The sequence below is a fragment of the Desmodus rotundus genome, chromosome 11 (assembly GCF_022682495.2).
Source record: "Desmodus rotundus isolate HL8 chromosome 11, HLdesRot8A.1, whole genome shotgun sequence".
Taxonomy (NCBI): domain Eukaryota; kingdom Metazoa; phylum Chordata; class Mammalia; order Chiroptera; family Phyllostomidae; genus Desmodus; species Desmodus rotundus.
In genome coordinates, this window is record NC_071397.1 from 18260598 (window position 1) to 18277898 (window position 17301).

The window sequence follows — 17301 nt, forward strand, 5'->3', positions numbered from 1 at the left end:
GGCTGTTGACATACTTTAGAGGATCTGCTTCCAAGCTTACTCATGTGAGTCCTTCCGTAGGACTGTCACAGGCCATGGCAGCACGCTTCCTCCAGAGCAAGCAACCCAAGACAGGGGGAGAGAGAGCATCCAAGACAGAAGCCAGTCTTTATAATCAAACCTTGGAAGTGACATCACATGACTTTGTTGTACTTTTATTCTTTAAAAGCAGGTTAATGAGTCCAGCCAACACTGAAGAGAGGGACATACTACAAAAGCATGAGTACAAAGATGTGGAGATTACTGGGGCTATGTTAGTCTGCCAACCACATGGTTTAAATAGTCTTGCAAAGCCAGCCTGGGGATTGTGGTAAGTCCAATCGTATTTCATTACTTGTGTAGAAAAGTTAGTCCTGTCTTTATATAAGAAACTTAGACACATTGAGAACATAAAGACTGCTTGGCAAGGTAACTGGGTGTACCATAATAGAGCTTTAACATACTCTACAATACAAAAACAATAATAATAATGCTCACAAAAATGAAAACCTGATAGGATCATTTATTCAGTAAATGGACTTTGTGCCATTTACTTTTGCTAAAAGGCATACTGAGCGGCACATGTCGATGAAGAAAAATCATAGTCCCTTGAGAGTTGTCAGAGAACTTACATACTTTCTTATTCTGTCTGCTCTGGTTAGAGATGAGGGACCGAGGCACAGAAGAGGTGAATATGATGTCATATGTTACTTTGTTGAAGGGCATATCTGAGACTCACTGAATTCCCAATTTAGTGGCTTCTTTATACTTTATGGTTTGGAAGAGAATTGGTTTAAGTTTTCACTTATAAATGTGAAGTTTTTTATTTTCTATATCACTTAAAATATTTAAAAATCTGAAATAAATCCTTAAAGTGAGATTTTCTAATACCCTATATGTATGTGGATTTAAGCAAGTAGTGATTTTAAGGTGAATTTTCCATAATTCTTGTTACACAGTGTATCTTAGAGAGGTTAAAACTCTCTGGTGAGGGTTCATATTCTGATCGGCTTAGGACTTTCAAAGAGTTGTGTCTTCGTAGGTGTTTGTCTGCTTAACTGTTCTCAGGTAACAATATCATATGCAAGGCTAATATAGTTATACTTAGCTTTGTGCATTAGATATGTACCTACAAAATTGTATGAAACAATTTTTTGGTAAGTAGAATTCAATTTCAATGCATGAAAATAACGATCTCTTTATACCCTGCAATAAATCCTTTTGGCAACAAATCCTGAGACAGCAGGAATCATCCCCCCACTGAAATTTGCTGTAAAATTAGGTATCCTCGTGCTTAATTTTCCTAAAGCAGGATATAACTGTAGTGTTTTCTTCCTATAAACTGATTCAACTTATCCCAAAGATATATTTATAATAATATCAGGTGTCAGGAAAACAATGTATGATAAAGTAAATATTGCAACAAAGAGAGAAAATACTAGAAAGTACCCAAAAGAAATCACAGAGCTGAAGAATACAATACTTAAATTGAAAAATTCAATAAAGTGGTTCAACAGAAGACTAGATGAAGTAGAAAAAATGATCAGAGAACTTGAAAACAGGGCAGTAGGATCCATCCAATTAGAGGAGCAAAAAGAAAGTGAAGATAGCTTAGTGGCCTTATGGGAAAACATCAAGTAGACTAAATTTCATATTATAGAGGTCCCACAGGGAGGAGAGAGAGAGAGAGCAGAAAACTTGTTTGAAAAAATAATGGTTGAAAATTTCCCTAACTTGGGGAAGGACATAGACATCCAGATCCAGGAAGCCAGTAAATTCTAAAAAAGGTGAATCCAAAGAGACCCACACCAATAAACATTATACACTTGACCCTAGAACAACACAGGGGTTGGGTTACTGAGCCTCTGCATAGTCGAAAATCTGTGTATAACTTTTGACTTCTCAGAAACTTTACTAATAGTTCACTGTTGACCCAAAGCATTCCTGATAACATAACCAGTCAATTAACACATATTTTCTGTGTTATATGCATTATATACTGTATTCTTACAATAAAGTAAGCTAGAGAAAAGGAAGTGTTATTAAAATCAAAAGAAATGTTATGACAGGAGAGGAAATACATTTACAGTATTTACTGAAAAAAAAATCCATGTATTGGTGGATCCACTCAGTTCAAACTCATGTTGTTCAAGGGTCAATGGCAATTAAATTGTCAAAAGTTGAGACAAGGAAATTCTATTAAAAACAGGAAGAAAAAAACTTCCGTACAAGGGAATCCTCATAAGACTATCATAAGAATTTTCAGCAGGAAGATTGCAGGCCAGAAAAAAGTGGCGCAGTATGTTCAAGGTGATGAGAGAAAAACAAACCCGCCAGCCAAGAGTCCTCCACCCAGTAAGGCTGTCCTTCAGAAAGGGAGGAGAGAGAGAGTTTTATAGACGGGGCAAAGCTGAAGGGCTACATCACCAGCCTTACAAGAAATGCTAAACAGAATTTTAAAGTGAAAAGAAAAAACACTTTTAGTAACAGAAAAACATGGTAAAGGTAAATATATAGTTAAATTTCAAATAATCTAATGTTGTAAGGTGGCATTATAAATTACTTATAGTGTGAAGGTTAAAATAAAAAAAGTATTAAAAATAACTATAACTAGCCCTGGCTGGGTGTCTCGGTTGGTGGGAGCATCATCTCATACACCAACAGTTTGCGGGTTTGATTACCAGTCAGGGCATATACCTAGGTTGTGGGTTCAATCCTTAGTCAGAGCATGTAGGGAGGCAACCGATTGATGTTTCTCTCTCACACTGATGTTTCTTTCTCTCTCCCCCTTCCTCTCTCTCTGAAATTGACAAATATATCCTTGGGTGAGGATTTTAAAAAGTGAAAAAATACTATAACTACATAATTTTTTAACAGATGCACAAGACAAAATATGTACATTGTGACATCAAAAATGAAATATGTGAGGGGTAGAGAATAAAAACATGGAGCTTTAGAATGTGTTCAAAGTTGAGCTGTTATCAGCTAAAAAAGACTGGCAAAAATAGAAAATATTTTATGGAGGCCTTATGGTAACCACAAAGCACAAATCCGTAGTAATTACACAAAAGATAAGGAGGAAAGAATCTAAGCGAATCACTACATAAAATAATCAAATCACAAAGGACAAGAGCAAGATAAGAAAAACAACAAAAGAATTACAAAACAGACAGAAAACAATCAATGGTAAGAAGTCCACACCTATCGATAATTGCTTTAAATGTAAATGGACTAAATTCTCTAATTAAAAGACATAGAGTGGCTTTGTGGATTAAAAAACAAGACCCAACTATATGCTGCCTACCAGAGACTCACTTTAGCTTCAAGGACATACACAGAATTAAAGGGGTAGAAATGAAAAAGATATTTGATGCCAATGAAAACCAAAAACACAGGGTAACTATACTTGTATCAGACAAAATAGACTTTAAGCCAACAACTAGTATAAGAGAAAAAGAGGATCATTACATAATGATAAAAAGGTCAGTCCAACAAGAGGAAATAACATTTATAAATATTTATGCATCTAACAGGGAAACTCCTGAATATATATAGCAACTATTAACAGTCCCAAAGGGAGAAATAGACAGCAACACAATAATAGTAGGAGACTTTAATGCATTTAGCAATCATCCAGACAAACAATAAGGAAACACTGGACTTAAACTACATGTTATACCAGACACATCGGTATAACAGACATATAGAGAACATTTACCCAAGAGTAGCAGAACACAAATTCCCAAGCAAACATGGAATATTTTCCAGTTTTGATCGTATGTTAGGCCACAACACAGATCTTAAGAAACTGAAGAAGATTAAAATGATAGCAGTATCTTTTCCAACTATAATGACATTAAATTTGAAATCAATTATAAAAATAAAACTGGAAAATTCACAAATACATAAACATTAAACAACATGCTACTGAACACATAATGGGTCAAAGAAGAAATCAAAAGAAAATTTAAAAATTACTTGAGACAAATGAAAGTGGACATGAAGTGCACCAAAACATACGGGATACAGCGAAAGCAGTCCTGTGAGGGAAACTCATAGCAATAAACACCTACATTGATTAAAAGAAAGATACCAAATAAACAACCTATGTTTACACCTAAAGGAACTAGAAAAAGAAGAAAAGAAAGCCCAAAGTTAGAAGAAAAGGAATACCAAAGATCAGAACAGAAATAAAAGAAGTGAAGACTAAAAACACAACAGAAAAGATGAATGAAACTAAGCTGGCTTTTTGAAAACATTAAAAAAATAGACAAACTTTTAGCTAGACTTACCAAGAAAGAAGAGGACCCCAAAATAAAATGAGAAACAAAAGAGGAGACACTACAATTGATACCACAGAAATAAAAAGGATCATAGAAGACTACTCTGAACAATTGTATGTTAACAAATTTGACAACCTAGAAGACATGGAGAAACATACAACCTAATAGGACTTAATTATAAAGAAATAGAACATCTGAACAGATCAATTACTAGTAAGGAGACTTAACCAGTATTCAAAAACCTCTCAACAAACAGAAGTCCGAGACCAGGTGGCTTCACTGGTGAATTTCACCAAACATTTAAAGAAGAATTAATACCAATCTGTCTCAAACTCTTCCAAAAAAAAACCAAAAAGAGGTTGCAAGACATTCAATCTCATTTTACAGGACTATCATTACCCTGATACCAAAACCAGACAAGGAAACCATAAGAAAATAAAATTACATATCCCTGGTGAACATAGATATAAAAAAAAACCTCAACAAAATATTAGCAAACTGATTTCAACAACACATTAAAAGAATTATACACCGTGATTAAGTGGGATTTACTCCAGGGATGCAGGGATGGTTCAACAGCCACAAAGCAGTCAATGTGAGATGCTACATTAACAAACAAAGATAAAGAATCATACGGTAATTTTGATAGACATAGAAAAAACATTTGACAAAATTTGACTTTCATTCATGATAAAAGCTCTCCATTAACTGGGTATGGAGGACATGTGCCTCAACGTAATAAAGTCCATATATGAAAAGCCCACAGCTAACATTATTCACATTGGTGAGAATCTGAAAACTTTTCCTCAAAGATGGGGAACATGAACAGGATGCCCACTGTTTTTTTTTTATATTTATGTATTTATTTATATATTTATGTATGTAGGTATGTATGTATGTATTTTTAGAGAGAAGGGAAAGAGAGGGCGAGAAAAATTGCACACCCCAACTGGGAGCCTGGACTGCAACCCAGGCATGTGCTCTGGCTGGGAACTGAACCAGTGACCTTTCAGACTGTGGAGCAAAGACCAATCCAATGAGCCACATCAGTCAGGGCAGGACGCCCACCCTTGACACTTTTATTCCATATAGTCCTGAAAGATCTAGCCAGAGTAATGAGGCAAAGGAGAATAGAAGGGAATAGAACTAAAATTATCCAAATCAGAAAAATGTAAAACTGTCTCTATTTGTAGATAATATGATATTATATGGAGAAAACCTTAAAGAATCCATGAAAAAAACTAGTTGGAACTAATAACAAATTCAGTATGTCATTGAATACAAAATAAATAGACTAAAAGTAATTGTGTTTGTACACACTAATAACGAACTATTAGAAATTTACAATTGCATCAGAAAAGAATAAATTATGAGGTCTGTCCAGAAAAAACTCCACTTATTATTAATATAACGAGAACAGTTTGCGCAACATTGACGTAACCTTGCAGCCAAGGAGAGTGGACTGGAATGCACATGTGTGAACAATGATGGCTCCGCTGTACTAGTCAGTGGGGGCAGTGGATGTCATTGAGTGAGCACGTGTGTTCTGTGGCCGTCACATTCAAAATGACTCAGTGAGTAGAGAATATTCATCAAATTTTGTGTTAAGCTTGAACATTCCTACACAGAAACTATTCAGATGATTCAGAAGGCCACAGCTATGGGCAATTGGTGATTGGCAGCTTCATCACAACACGCCTGCTCATGCATCACACCTCCTGCAGAGTTTTTTAGCAAAACATCAAATCACCCAGGTGACTCAGCCACCTACGACTCAGGGGCACCCATATTTGGCTCCCTGCAACTTCTGGCTTTTCCCCAAACTAAAATCACCTTTGAAAAGGAAGAGATTTCAGATCATTGATGAGATTCAGGAAAATACGATCAAGCAGCTGATGGCAGTTGGGAGAACTGTGTGAGGTCCCACAGTGCCTACTTTGCAGGGGACTGAGTCTGCATTGTCCTATGTACAATGTTTCTTGTATCTTGTATCTTCTTCAATAAATGTCTCTATTTTTCATAGTATATGGCTGGGTACTTTCTGGACAGACCTTGTGTGTAGAAATACATTTAACCACCCTGGCTGGTGTGGCTCAGTGGATTGGGTGCTGGCCTGTGAACCAAGGGCCACTGGTTCAGTTCCCAGTCAGGGCACATGACTGGGTTGTGGCTGGGTCTCTAGTTGGGGGAGAGCAAGAGGCAACCAGTAGGTGTGTCTCTCGTGCATCAGTGTTTCCTGCCCTCTCTTCCTCCCTTCCTCTCTCTCTATAAATAAATAAAATCTTAAAAAAAAATTTTAACCAAGGCAGTGTATACTCAAACCATAAGACACTGATGAAAAAAATTGAAGACACAAATAAATAGATATTACATGTTCATGATTAGATGAAATTATACTGTTAAAATGTATAAACTACCCAAACTGATCAACAGATTCAGTGCAATCCCTATCATAATGTTAGTATCATTTTTCACAGAAACAGAACAAAGAATCTTAAAATTTGCATGGAAGCACAAAAGACCCTGAATAGCCAAAGCAAACCTGAGAAAGAAGTGCAAGATTGGAAGCATCAAGCTCCTAATTCAAACTATATTACAAAGCTATCATGATCAAAACAGTATGATATTGGCATAAAAACAGACACATAGATCAATGAAACAGAATAGAGAGCCTCAAAATAAACACATGCATACATGGCTAATAATTTATGAAAAAGGAGACTAAATATACAATAGGATAAGAGCGACTCCTTGATAAATTGTGTTGAAAATGCTGGGCAGCCACATGCAAAAGAAAACTGGACTCCTGTCTAACACCATGCATAAAAATCAATTCAAAATGAATTAACAACGTATATTTATGACCTGAAGCCATAAAAGTTCTAGAACAAAACATAGAAAGTAAGCTTCTTGACATTGGTCTTGGTGAAGATTTTTTGGATTTACCACCAAGAAGAAAAAGTTAACAAAGCAAAAATAAAGAAGTGGGATTATATTAAACTAAAAAGGTTCTGCACAGCAAAGGAAATCATCAACAAAATGAAAATGCAACCCATGGAATAAAGAAAATATATTCAAACCATATATCTGATAAGGACTTAATATCCAACATATAAATAACTCATACAACTCAACAGCAAAATAGGAAACAATCTGATTTAAAAATGGGCAGAGGAACTAAAGAGACATTTTTCTAAAGAATACATCCAAATCTCCAACAGATCCTGAAAAGGTGCTCAAAAAATAACTATTCATCAGGGAAATTCAAATCAAAGCCACAGTCAGAATCACACCTGCTATAATGGCTGTCACCAAAATGAAACAACAAGTGTCAGCAAGAGTGTATAGAAAAGGGGAGTCTCGTACAGTGCTGGTGGGAATGTAGTTTGGTGTAGGCACTATGGGAAACAGTATGGAGGTTCCTCAAGAAGTTAACAAGAACTACCGTATGACCCAGCAATCCCACCTCTGGGTATATGTATGGAAAGGAAATGAAGACAGGATCTTGAAGAGATATCCATACTCCCATGTTCATTGTAGCATTGTGTATAATAGCCAAAAGACGGAAACAATGTGTCAGTAGATGAAAGGATAAAGAAGATGTGGTGTACATATATATTCAGTTACGAAAAAGAGGAAATGTTGCCATTTGCAACAACTTGGGTAGACCTGGAGGGCATTATGCTAAATGAGCTAAGTCAGACGGAGAAAGCAAATACTGCATTGCATCACTTATATGTGGAATTTTAAAAAAGGTCAAACTCAGAAACAGAGAGCAGAAAAGTGGTTTCCAGGGGCTGGAGCAGGTGGGAGGGGGAATGAATAGGAAGAGGTTGGTGAAAGGGTACAAACTTTCAGTTATGAGTAATTTCTGAGGATCTACTGTAAAACAGGGTGACTAGAGTTGATAACATTGTGCTCTATAACTGAAAGTTGCTGAGAGAGTGGCACTTAAATACTCTCACCAAAAATGGAAATGTGAGTATGGGGAGTGACATATATTGATTCACTAAGTGGAGGAACCCTTTCACAGTGTCACCTCACCACGATGTGATGTACACTTTAAATACCTTATAATTTTATATGTCCACTAGACCTCAGTAAAGCTGAAGTTTTAAAAGAGCGTTTTCACAATAACTTCACAATATTTTATCTGACATAGCTTAAACGGTGTTATTTCCCAATCAAATTGGTACCAATTTTATAGATGGTGCAAACTTAACTGGAGAAATAAGACACCCTTTAGGTTTATTTTATTTCATTAATCAACCTACTTTTATTAGTAGTGGTATTTGAATTGTCTGGATGGTACTGCTCATTATGAGGAGCACAGTTCTGCTTATTAACATCTTTTTCTCTTATTTTTGTGAAGTAGGTCTTGGTGTGAAGACTAAGTGTCCATATTGATTTAATTTATATTATAGGAACCATAATTATTAAATAAGCTGGTCAGTATGATCTTAAATTCTTTGTGGATAAAGATAGAAAATAAATGTGTTTACTGAAACAACTGAAAAGGCATTTTGATCGATTGAGATGATATATGTTAATGGATCTCTTAAACAAGTCATTATATAAATGTAAAGCACTGCCACAACCTGAGAAAGGCTGCTTGGGGGCCTCCTCTGGGATCCACCCCCCGTGTTTCTGTTTCATGGGGGAAGGTCACTGCAAACAGAGAGAGGCCTGGAAAATGATGGATTCGGTGGCAGGTGCTAGTTTGGATTGGGCCCCTCGGGTGTAATCTCTTTCATGTTCAAATACTTTACAGTCTCGTTTCAATGAATCTAATTATTTATATGTTATTTGCCCAAACAGAGCACACACACGCAGGCTTCCTGTTGGCTGGTGACTAAGAAAGAAGAGTTGACAATGCCGAAGGCCTCATGTGTGGTTTTCTGCAGTACTGAAGATCTTTCCACAACACTAATCCCCAACATTTTCAACAGCTTTTCAAGGGTGACATTTTTTCATCTCTTTTGTAGAAAGAAAGAAAATGAATTCTGGAGTTAGTATGATTCACCCAAGATATCATCCCTAGTAGTGGCAGATGCAAAAATTCTATGTAAAATTACGAGTTCTTTACTCCGCCCCCATGTGAGAGATAGGTTTGGCTCAATTCCACCAAGGCAAAATGTTCAATATTTGACTCATCATTCACACATTTATTAAGCAATTGAGAAAAACAGAAAAGCAGATGAAACTCGAATTGCTCATTTATAACTGCTCTGAATGAAGGAGTAGATTAAAATCTTTGTGATATGAAACTTTGGATTGTTCACATACTATTACAATCTGTGGAACTGAGTAAATCAACGATTATAATAAAAAGCAGGAAAGTGTTTTTTTCTTTCAGTAATGACTGAGTGGTTACTATCAAACAAATCTTCCCACGGGTAACAGTTACAATGCTGGAAAAAGTATTTGAAAAACTCTGTGAAGGCACGGGAGAGTGACCCGAAGGAAGCATAAACTGAAGGGAGTCCGTGCTGGAATAAGGACGTACCGGGGGGAGAGTTTTCTGTGTTTATGACGTGGACGTGCAAAGCCACTATTCTCCACTACGTAAAGCAGATGCAATTTAATGTATAAATAAAAACAGTTAATGTTTGGAGCAGCCTGACTGACTGGAGGATCCACAGGTCAGAGTTGGGGTGACCATGGTAGCTGGGAAGTGAGAAGGGACCCCTCAGAATGGATTGAGCGTGTGGAAACTGCGATTTCTGTGTATAAACTCTATCTACATCTCTGGCTGACCCCTCAGTTATGCAGGTGTAGTTCAGCTTCCAAGCAGTTCAGTTAAGAATGAAATAACTGAAAACAAAATTTCAGCTGCCATCCACCACAGAGAAAATAAGATGCTATGAACTAAATATCTGTGGCCCCTACCCCCAAATTTATATGATGAAATGTAATCCCCAGTGTGATGGCATGTGGAGGTAAGGCCTTTATTTTCGTGTTCTCTTGGTTCTATTTTTTAAAAGTTTATTTTATTCTTGCCTGAGGACATGTTTATTGATTTTTAGAGGGAGGGAAAGGGGGAGAGAGACAGAAAGAGAGAAAGACAAACATCAACGTGAGAATCGGTAATTGGTTGCTCTAGCCCGTCTCCCCTAAGCACCGGAACTGGGGATGTAACCTGCCATAGGGATGTATATGCCCTGAGCAGGAATTGAACCCCCAACCTTTTGGTGTATGGGATGATGCTCCAACCAACTGAGCCACAATGGCCAGGGCTCTTGGTTCTATGTTTTCATTTTCTTTTTTTATGAAAATTTATTCTTTCATGGTAATTATTTATTTGTATTTATGTATGCTAAATGCTATACTTCTCTGAATTGTCTATAGATAGTTTCATTCTCTACCAAAATATTAGCACATGTCTCTAATGTAATAATATAATTACACCATATTAACATTTTCAATACAAAAATTTGGTAGATTTTAGAATGTCTTGCATTCTTGAAGTTAACTATCACATCTGTAGAAGGCCTAAGATTACTTTTGTTTTAAGTACACATTAAGTTTTAATTGATGTATTTATATATTTATGCATTGTATATGGGATGATCTTAGTGGTTTTTATTTTATTTTTAATTCCAGTTTACTTTCAAGAGTATATTAGTTTCAAGTGTTCAGCATAGAGGTCAGATAATCATACACTTTACAAAGTGTTCCCCCGATACTTCAAGCACCCACCTGACCCCATATGTAGTTATTACAATATAGTTGTCTCTATTCCTTATGCTTTACTATACATCCCCACGACTATTTTGTAACTACCAGTTAGTAATTCTGAATCCTTTCACCTTTTTACCTGGCTCTCCAACCCTCCTCTCCTATGGCATCTGTCAGTCTGTTCTCTGTATCTCTAAGTCTATTTCTACTTTGTTTGTTTATATGAGGAACCTCTACTGTTTTCCACAATGGTTGCACTAGTCAGCATTTTTATTAGCAGTGCACGAGGGGTCCCTGTCCTCCACGTGATTGCCAGCACTTGTTTGTGGATTTATTGATGATAGATATTCTGACAGGTGTGAGGTGATATTTCATTGTGGTTTTAATTTGCTTTCTCTGATGATTAGTGATGTTGAGTGTCTTCTCATATGTCTGTTGGCCATCTGTACGTCCTCTTTAGAGAGGTGTCTATTCAGGTCCTTTTCTCATTTTTTAATTGAATTTTTTTGTTTCGGTGTTGACTTGTAGGAGTTCTCTCTCTCTCTCTCTCTATACACACACACACACACACACACACATATATAAATCATGTGGTATGTATGTACTCTTTTGTGTGTGGCTTCTTTTGCTCAGCATAATGTTTTCGAGATTCTTCCTAGTTGTTGCACATATCAGTAGTTTGTTCCTTTTTATTGTTGTTATCCTGTTGTGCTGATACAGTATACTTTGTTTGCTCATTCATCTTTTGATAACTATTTGGGTTGTTTCTAGTTTTTGGTTATTACTCACAAAATTGGTATTAAAATTTGTAGACAAGTCTTTGTATAAACATATGTTTTCATTATTTTGTGTATAAATATCTAGGAGTAGAATGACTAGATCATTACAGTAGGTATATGCTTATAAGAAACTTCCAAATTATTTTCTGAAAGGAATTTAGCCATTTTATATTCCCACTAGCAACGAAATGCATGAGTTGCAAGTTGCTCCGTATCTTCAGTAACACTTGAGACTGTTAATCTTCTTTTTAACCATTCTAACGGATAGGTAGGTGGTGGTGTCTCACTTTGAAATTCACACGCTGAAATCTCTGAATCCCCATTCCGTCCCTGTCTTACCAGCTATCACGTTGGACTTTCAATTTAAAAAAGTTAACGACAACAATCATGCTCAACAAAATTAATGATAGAACATTAATTTAGCATTTATCATTCTCCTAACCTCCGAGTATAAGCTTCATAAGGGCAAGGCCTACCTGGTTCATTGTATCTAGCACAACGCGTTGTACACAGTATGCACATTTTTTAGTTATCTGTTGCTGTGTAATAAATTACCCCATATCTTAGCAGCTTAAATGACAAACATTGTTTTCAACAATTTCTGAGGGCTAGGAATCCAGGAGCAGCTCAGTTGAGTAGTGCTGTGTCAGCGTCTCTTATGAGGTTGCAGTTAACTATTGGTTGGTGCTACAGTCATTTGAAGGCTTGACTGGGGCTGAAGGATTGACTTCCAAGATTACCCACTCACACAGCTATTGGCAAGATGTCTCAGTCCCTTGCTGGCTATTATCAGCAGTCCTCAGTTCCTTGCCATGCGAACCTCTCTACTGGGCTTCTCAACACAGAGCTGGTTTCCCAAAAGTGAGTGATCTGAGGGACACAAAGATAGAAGTTGAGTATACAGACCAATCGGGAGATGGCAATGGTTGGGGGCCACCCAGAAGGCTACCTAACAGAGTGAATACTGAATATTTATTGATTGAAACAATCCATGTGTGCCTGATACTCTGCTAAGCATTTTACTTACATCATCTCCTTTAATTCTGATAACCCATGGACCATTGTCCTCCTTTTATAAAAGTTAAGCAATGTGTCCAATTCTACAGAGCCAAATTTCAAAGCTAGACCTCTCTAGCCCCAAAGGCTGTGAAAAATGGTTTGCACTGAACATGAATGAATTGCACTATCCAAAAAGAAACTGATTTAGATGATCTTTTAAATTTTGTTTACATTCTGTAAAAATCTCATTTGTATATGGGAAAGAAACTAGAAATTATATCAACATGGAAAACTTATTCTTCAGAAGGATGAAAAAACTGATTCCCTTTTCTTCAGCTGACAAGGTGTTTTCATTTTTACCCCTCTCTTACCAGACTAATGTTTCAAAGTCTTGGCAGATCCGTGGAAACGAAGGAAGTCAAGAATTCTGCCACTGACTTTCCGTAGAGTCAGCACAGGTTTGCTGATCATATACTGTGCATCTGGCACTGTGGTAGTTGCAGGGATCTACAAAGCAAGTGAGACTGTTCCTGGTTTCCAAGAGGTCACAGTCTCCTTGGGATCAAGGTGATAACATAGCACAAGGAAGTGTAAGCACCATGGAGAGGCACACAGAGAATGCTTAGCGAAATTCTAATTCTAAAAAGACCAGCCACATCTTTAAAACACATTTGGTGTCTATTAAAATAATCTGGTGTGATACTCTCTGGAAGTCAATAGAAGATTAAGATAACAGAGGCTTCCTTTCCCTTTTCTTTCCCTTCCTTCCTTTTGCACTTGAAAAACTTGCAAAGTCAGTGGCTTGCTTACTACAATGGCAGACTCAGACTCTCAGGAGCCACAGCTTTCTGCTAAAGGTGGTACAAAGCAGGTTTCTGGAATGCAAGAATGAAAAAAGAGTGGCTAAGATTTAAAGTCCAGATAACCTTTCCTGAGAATGGAGGAATCACACAAGGACAAGCAAAGGAGAGTGTGAGGGGGTAGGGCAACTGAGTTTAGGGATTGCTTGAGTTTAAAGAGTTCAGGTGATAATGCTTGGGTAGCAATACCTTTCTAGTAGAGTTGAAATGAAGAGTCCTCCTCCTACTCACGGTCGGGTTGCGGGGGCTGCGGGGAGTGGTGGTGGTGGGAACTGTCCTGTGCAAAGTTGGAACTAAGAGGAGAGTCTGTGAAGACACATATGTCTTGCCAAAACAAACAAAAAACAAAAAACAAAAAAAGAAAACGTGTTTCAGACCAAAGTTTACTTTGGCCACTGAGCATGCTCAACTTTCAGTCTCCATCAGAAGTGCAGATTCGGTGGCTGTAGATTTTATCTTTGGCAGCAGGAGGCGGAAATGAGGGTGGCAAAGGTGACAGGTGAAACCTGGTATTTGAGTATACTGGAAGGGGAAAGTCTGAGGACTAGGGGCAGCCAGAAGAAGAGTCACAAATCCATCAATGTGATTGGCTTTGATCTGGTGGGCAACCCCTTTTGAAAGAGCCAGTTTTGTTATTCCGAGATTGCGAGTGTGATACAGAGTTATAGGGGCAGAGGGGCAATTTAAGGTTCTGGCCCTTGTCCTTGAGTATGAATCCGGGTCGAAGAATGGTCGTTATTATCCATTCCCTCTAGGGTCCTCCCAGCTGTTTCTTGGACTGCAAAATACCCTTTGCAAGGGACTGGGTGTCGGTGCAGACAACAGGAGGTGGATGGAGATGCTCACCACGCAGTCCCCGCGTGATCTGCATCACCTCCCACGGCTTCTACCACCACACCAGCACAGACTACACGTCAAGAGCCAAACATCTGGCCAGGCAGAACGGGCTCAGAAACTCACCTTTGCCAGCTCATTTTTACCTTTGAGCCCCTGCTGGGGTACATCCCCACCTATGAGAATCTCTTAGGCTCTCTCCTATGCTTTTGGTGGCATGGGGATTTCCTTTGCTATGTATATAAACAATTATTACTGAAGATGTGCTCCTAGGTTACACAGCCTGCAGGCGGTGCCCGCGGACCAGAGGGCACGGCAGGGCCCGGCCGCCGTGCGGGACCCACACTCTGGGGCTTTGTCAACAGCGATCACACAAGTAGCTAAGAAAGCAGCAGCCAGGGCGGCGGGGACGCCTCTTCACCACGCCGCATTCCGTAGCTCCGGGCGCCCACTGCGCACAAGGTACGCCTCGGGGCGGTCCAGCCTGACCCCGGAAGGGAAAGTTGTTTTGGGGAAGGGGAGCGCGCGAGACAGAGGAGAGCCCGTTAAGTAAAACTAAAAATCAAAGTTGTTCTACTCCTCTCAGGCTGCCTCTCCCCTGCCTCATCTTTGCAGTAGTCTCTTGCGCAGTCTGGCTTCGTCAGAGGGCCAGAGACTCAAGTCCTAGTCTAAGGAGGACAACAGAGGGCCCTGGGGGCCCTGGGTCCTCAGGGATCCACGACCCTCTCCCGGTCCAGGTTGCCAGGAAAACCCGGAGCGGAGCATCCCCGGGTGGGGTAACGCCCTCGGCGCGAGCCCACTAGCGCGCATGCTCAGTCGCGCGGTGCCAGGGAGTAGGAAGCTCCGCGCGGCAGTAGCAGCCGCGGCGCGGAGACTGGAGGGTGGGAGGGGACGCACCGGCTGGCGGGCCGGGGCGCTGGGACGAGGCTGTGGCTCCCGCCGGAGGTTCCTGGGAGCGTTTCGGGCCGCGAAGGTCTGCGCGAGGAGCGAGAGAGCACAGGAGCCAACGAGCGCGGTGTGGGTAGCGGGCGGAGCGCAGCCGCCGGGCGGAGCGGGCTCAGAGCCCGGGTCTCCGCGGCTCGGGACCCGGCGGCGGGGGCGGCGATGTTCCACTGCATCCCCCTGTGGCGGTGCAACCGTCATGTGGAGACCATCGACAAGCGCCACTGCTCGCTGGTCTACGTCCCCGAGGAAATCTACCGCTACGCCCGCAGCCTGGAGGAGCTGTTGTTGGACGCCAACCAGCTCCGCGAACTGCCGGAGGTGAGTGCCCGGCCTCACCTGAGCGCCGCCGTGATGGAGCGCGGCCGAGCCTGACCAGCCCTTGCCTTCTTCTCTCCCTTCTTCTGTCCCCTCCGCTCTCCACTTGTCCTCTTGTCACCTCTAGATCCGGCCGGCAGGTCCCACTGGAACCACCTCTACTTGCATCCACCTGCTTCTTCCTTTTACTCCCTCCCACCCCTCGCCCCGTGAAAGTTTTTTTCATTTTATACAAATCGACTTGGTGTTTTTTAGTTATTAGAGCCTGTGCGATTTGGGAAAGTATTCTGAGCAGATAAGTAGTTTAGGTACACGCCTAGGTACTAACACCTGGCACTTTTGCCCGGGCAGGTAAGGAGCCAGGTGGCTCGGGCTGTTTCCTGCTGGAAGGACCGGAACGCCGCTCCCCGCTCCCAACCACTGGCCCGGGAGTGCCTCCTCTTTGGCCAACGCAGGTCCTGGAGAAGGTGGGCTGGCGCATGGGAGCCGCTCTATCTGTGCATCTTGCGAGGAATGTGCTCCGGGCCTTATTGCGGTGTATAGTGCTTGGGAGACCTGTAGCTTGGCCGGCCTACCTTAGCCCCCCGAGCGGCCGCGAGGTTGAGGGGGTGGGGGTCGGGGGCAGGAGAGCTGCACCTGGAGAGCTGGGGCAGGTGCCCAGTGCCCACCGCTTGGACCTGCCCTGGTGGACCTGTTGTGTGGAAGCAGCCGCCGTGAGCGCCAGCAGGGCTCTTCCCCGCGGGCCCGCGTAGCAGACCCCTCTCCCGCAGCGGCCGCACTCAGCCCGCCGGCTGGTTCCCTAGCAGTGGTGTGCTTTATGTAAATTAACCAGTTTGCTTTAATGGTGGGTCAGGGACCGCAAACTTAACCTTGGAGCTTGCCTCGGGAACTTAGCTTGAGTAACCCTTAAGGAGGAAGGTATCCCGAATCCAGTGATGTACAGGAAGTCAGTGTGCAATAATCCAAAGGTGTGCAGGAAGTAGGGAGGCCTCTGCGAGTCCGGAGAGGACTTGAAGCCCTCAGCGTTGGAACGCACATAACTTGATTGTCCTTTAGTTAACACAAAGCCAAGACGTCACAGAAACACTCAATATTCAAATGTTCTGACTTGTTAGAATGGCCTGGTCTGGTCTCCAGAGCTGACAGAGTTAAGTTTTAAAAAGCAGAACTGGGTGCTTTTCTCAGTATTTCAAGTGTTGTTATTCTTCTTGGATTAATTTTCCTTGGTCCGTGTGGAACTGGTTGGATGCTTTGCTGTGTGTAATCATAGGGATTATCCTCACTAGCATCTCTGCAAAGCCCCCCAGGCTTTATTTAGCTTAGAAGCAGAAAAGCCATCCAGGTCTCTGAAGCTTTTCTTATTTTGCAGGCACTTTCAAACTCAGGGTTCTGTCTGGCCTTTAGCTTTCCTAAATTGAGCTTACTTACTGCCTTGAATTGTAATAAGTTTTAGGTGTGAGTTGCCAGAAATATATTCAATAGAATATGTAATTTAATACTTTTAAGGGCCTCAGAATCAAGTTATTAAAGATCGAGTAAAAAGCTGTTCAACTTGAAATGTTTCAGCGCTCCTTGTGGTGTTTTTGTTTG

The 17301-nt window shown here is 40.6% G+C and overlaps 1 protein-coding gene and 1 long non-coding RNA gene across 4 annotated transcripts in view; both read left to right on the forward strand.

The window, feature by feature from the left end:
* Positions 1–252: 252 nt before the first annotated feature.
* LOC123479496 (uncharacterized) lies at positions 253–9632 on the forward strand. The gene is made up of 2 exons (XR_006655136.2): positions 253–349; positions 9120–9632. It is a non-coding gene; the product is annotated as an uncharacterized lncRNA (long non-coding RNA).
* A 5184-nt stretch (positions 9633–14816) lies between these two features.
* Positions 14817–17301, forward strand: part of LRRC1 (leucine rich repeat containing 1) — a 136654-nt gene continuing 134169 nt past the window's right edge. The window contains exon 1 of one of the 3 annotated variants that reach the window (XM_045193013.2): positions 14817–14913. Coding sequence is in view for 1 of the 3 variants with exons in the window: in XM_024558049.4 (XP_024413817.1) it covers positions 15556–15714 (159 nt within the window). In the remaining 2 variants the exon portion in view is untranslated. Of the gene's footprint in view, positions 14914–15250; positions 15715–17301 lie in introns of those variants that run through there. The other 2 variants (XM_024558049.4, XM_024558050.4) reach the window with 2 other exon arrangements.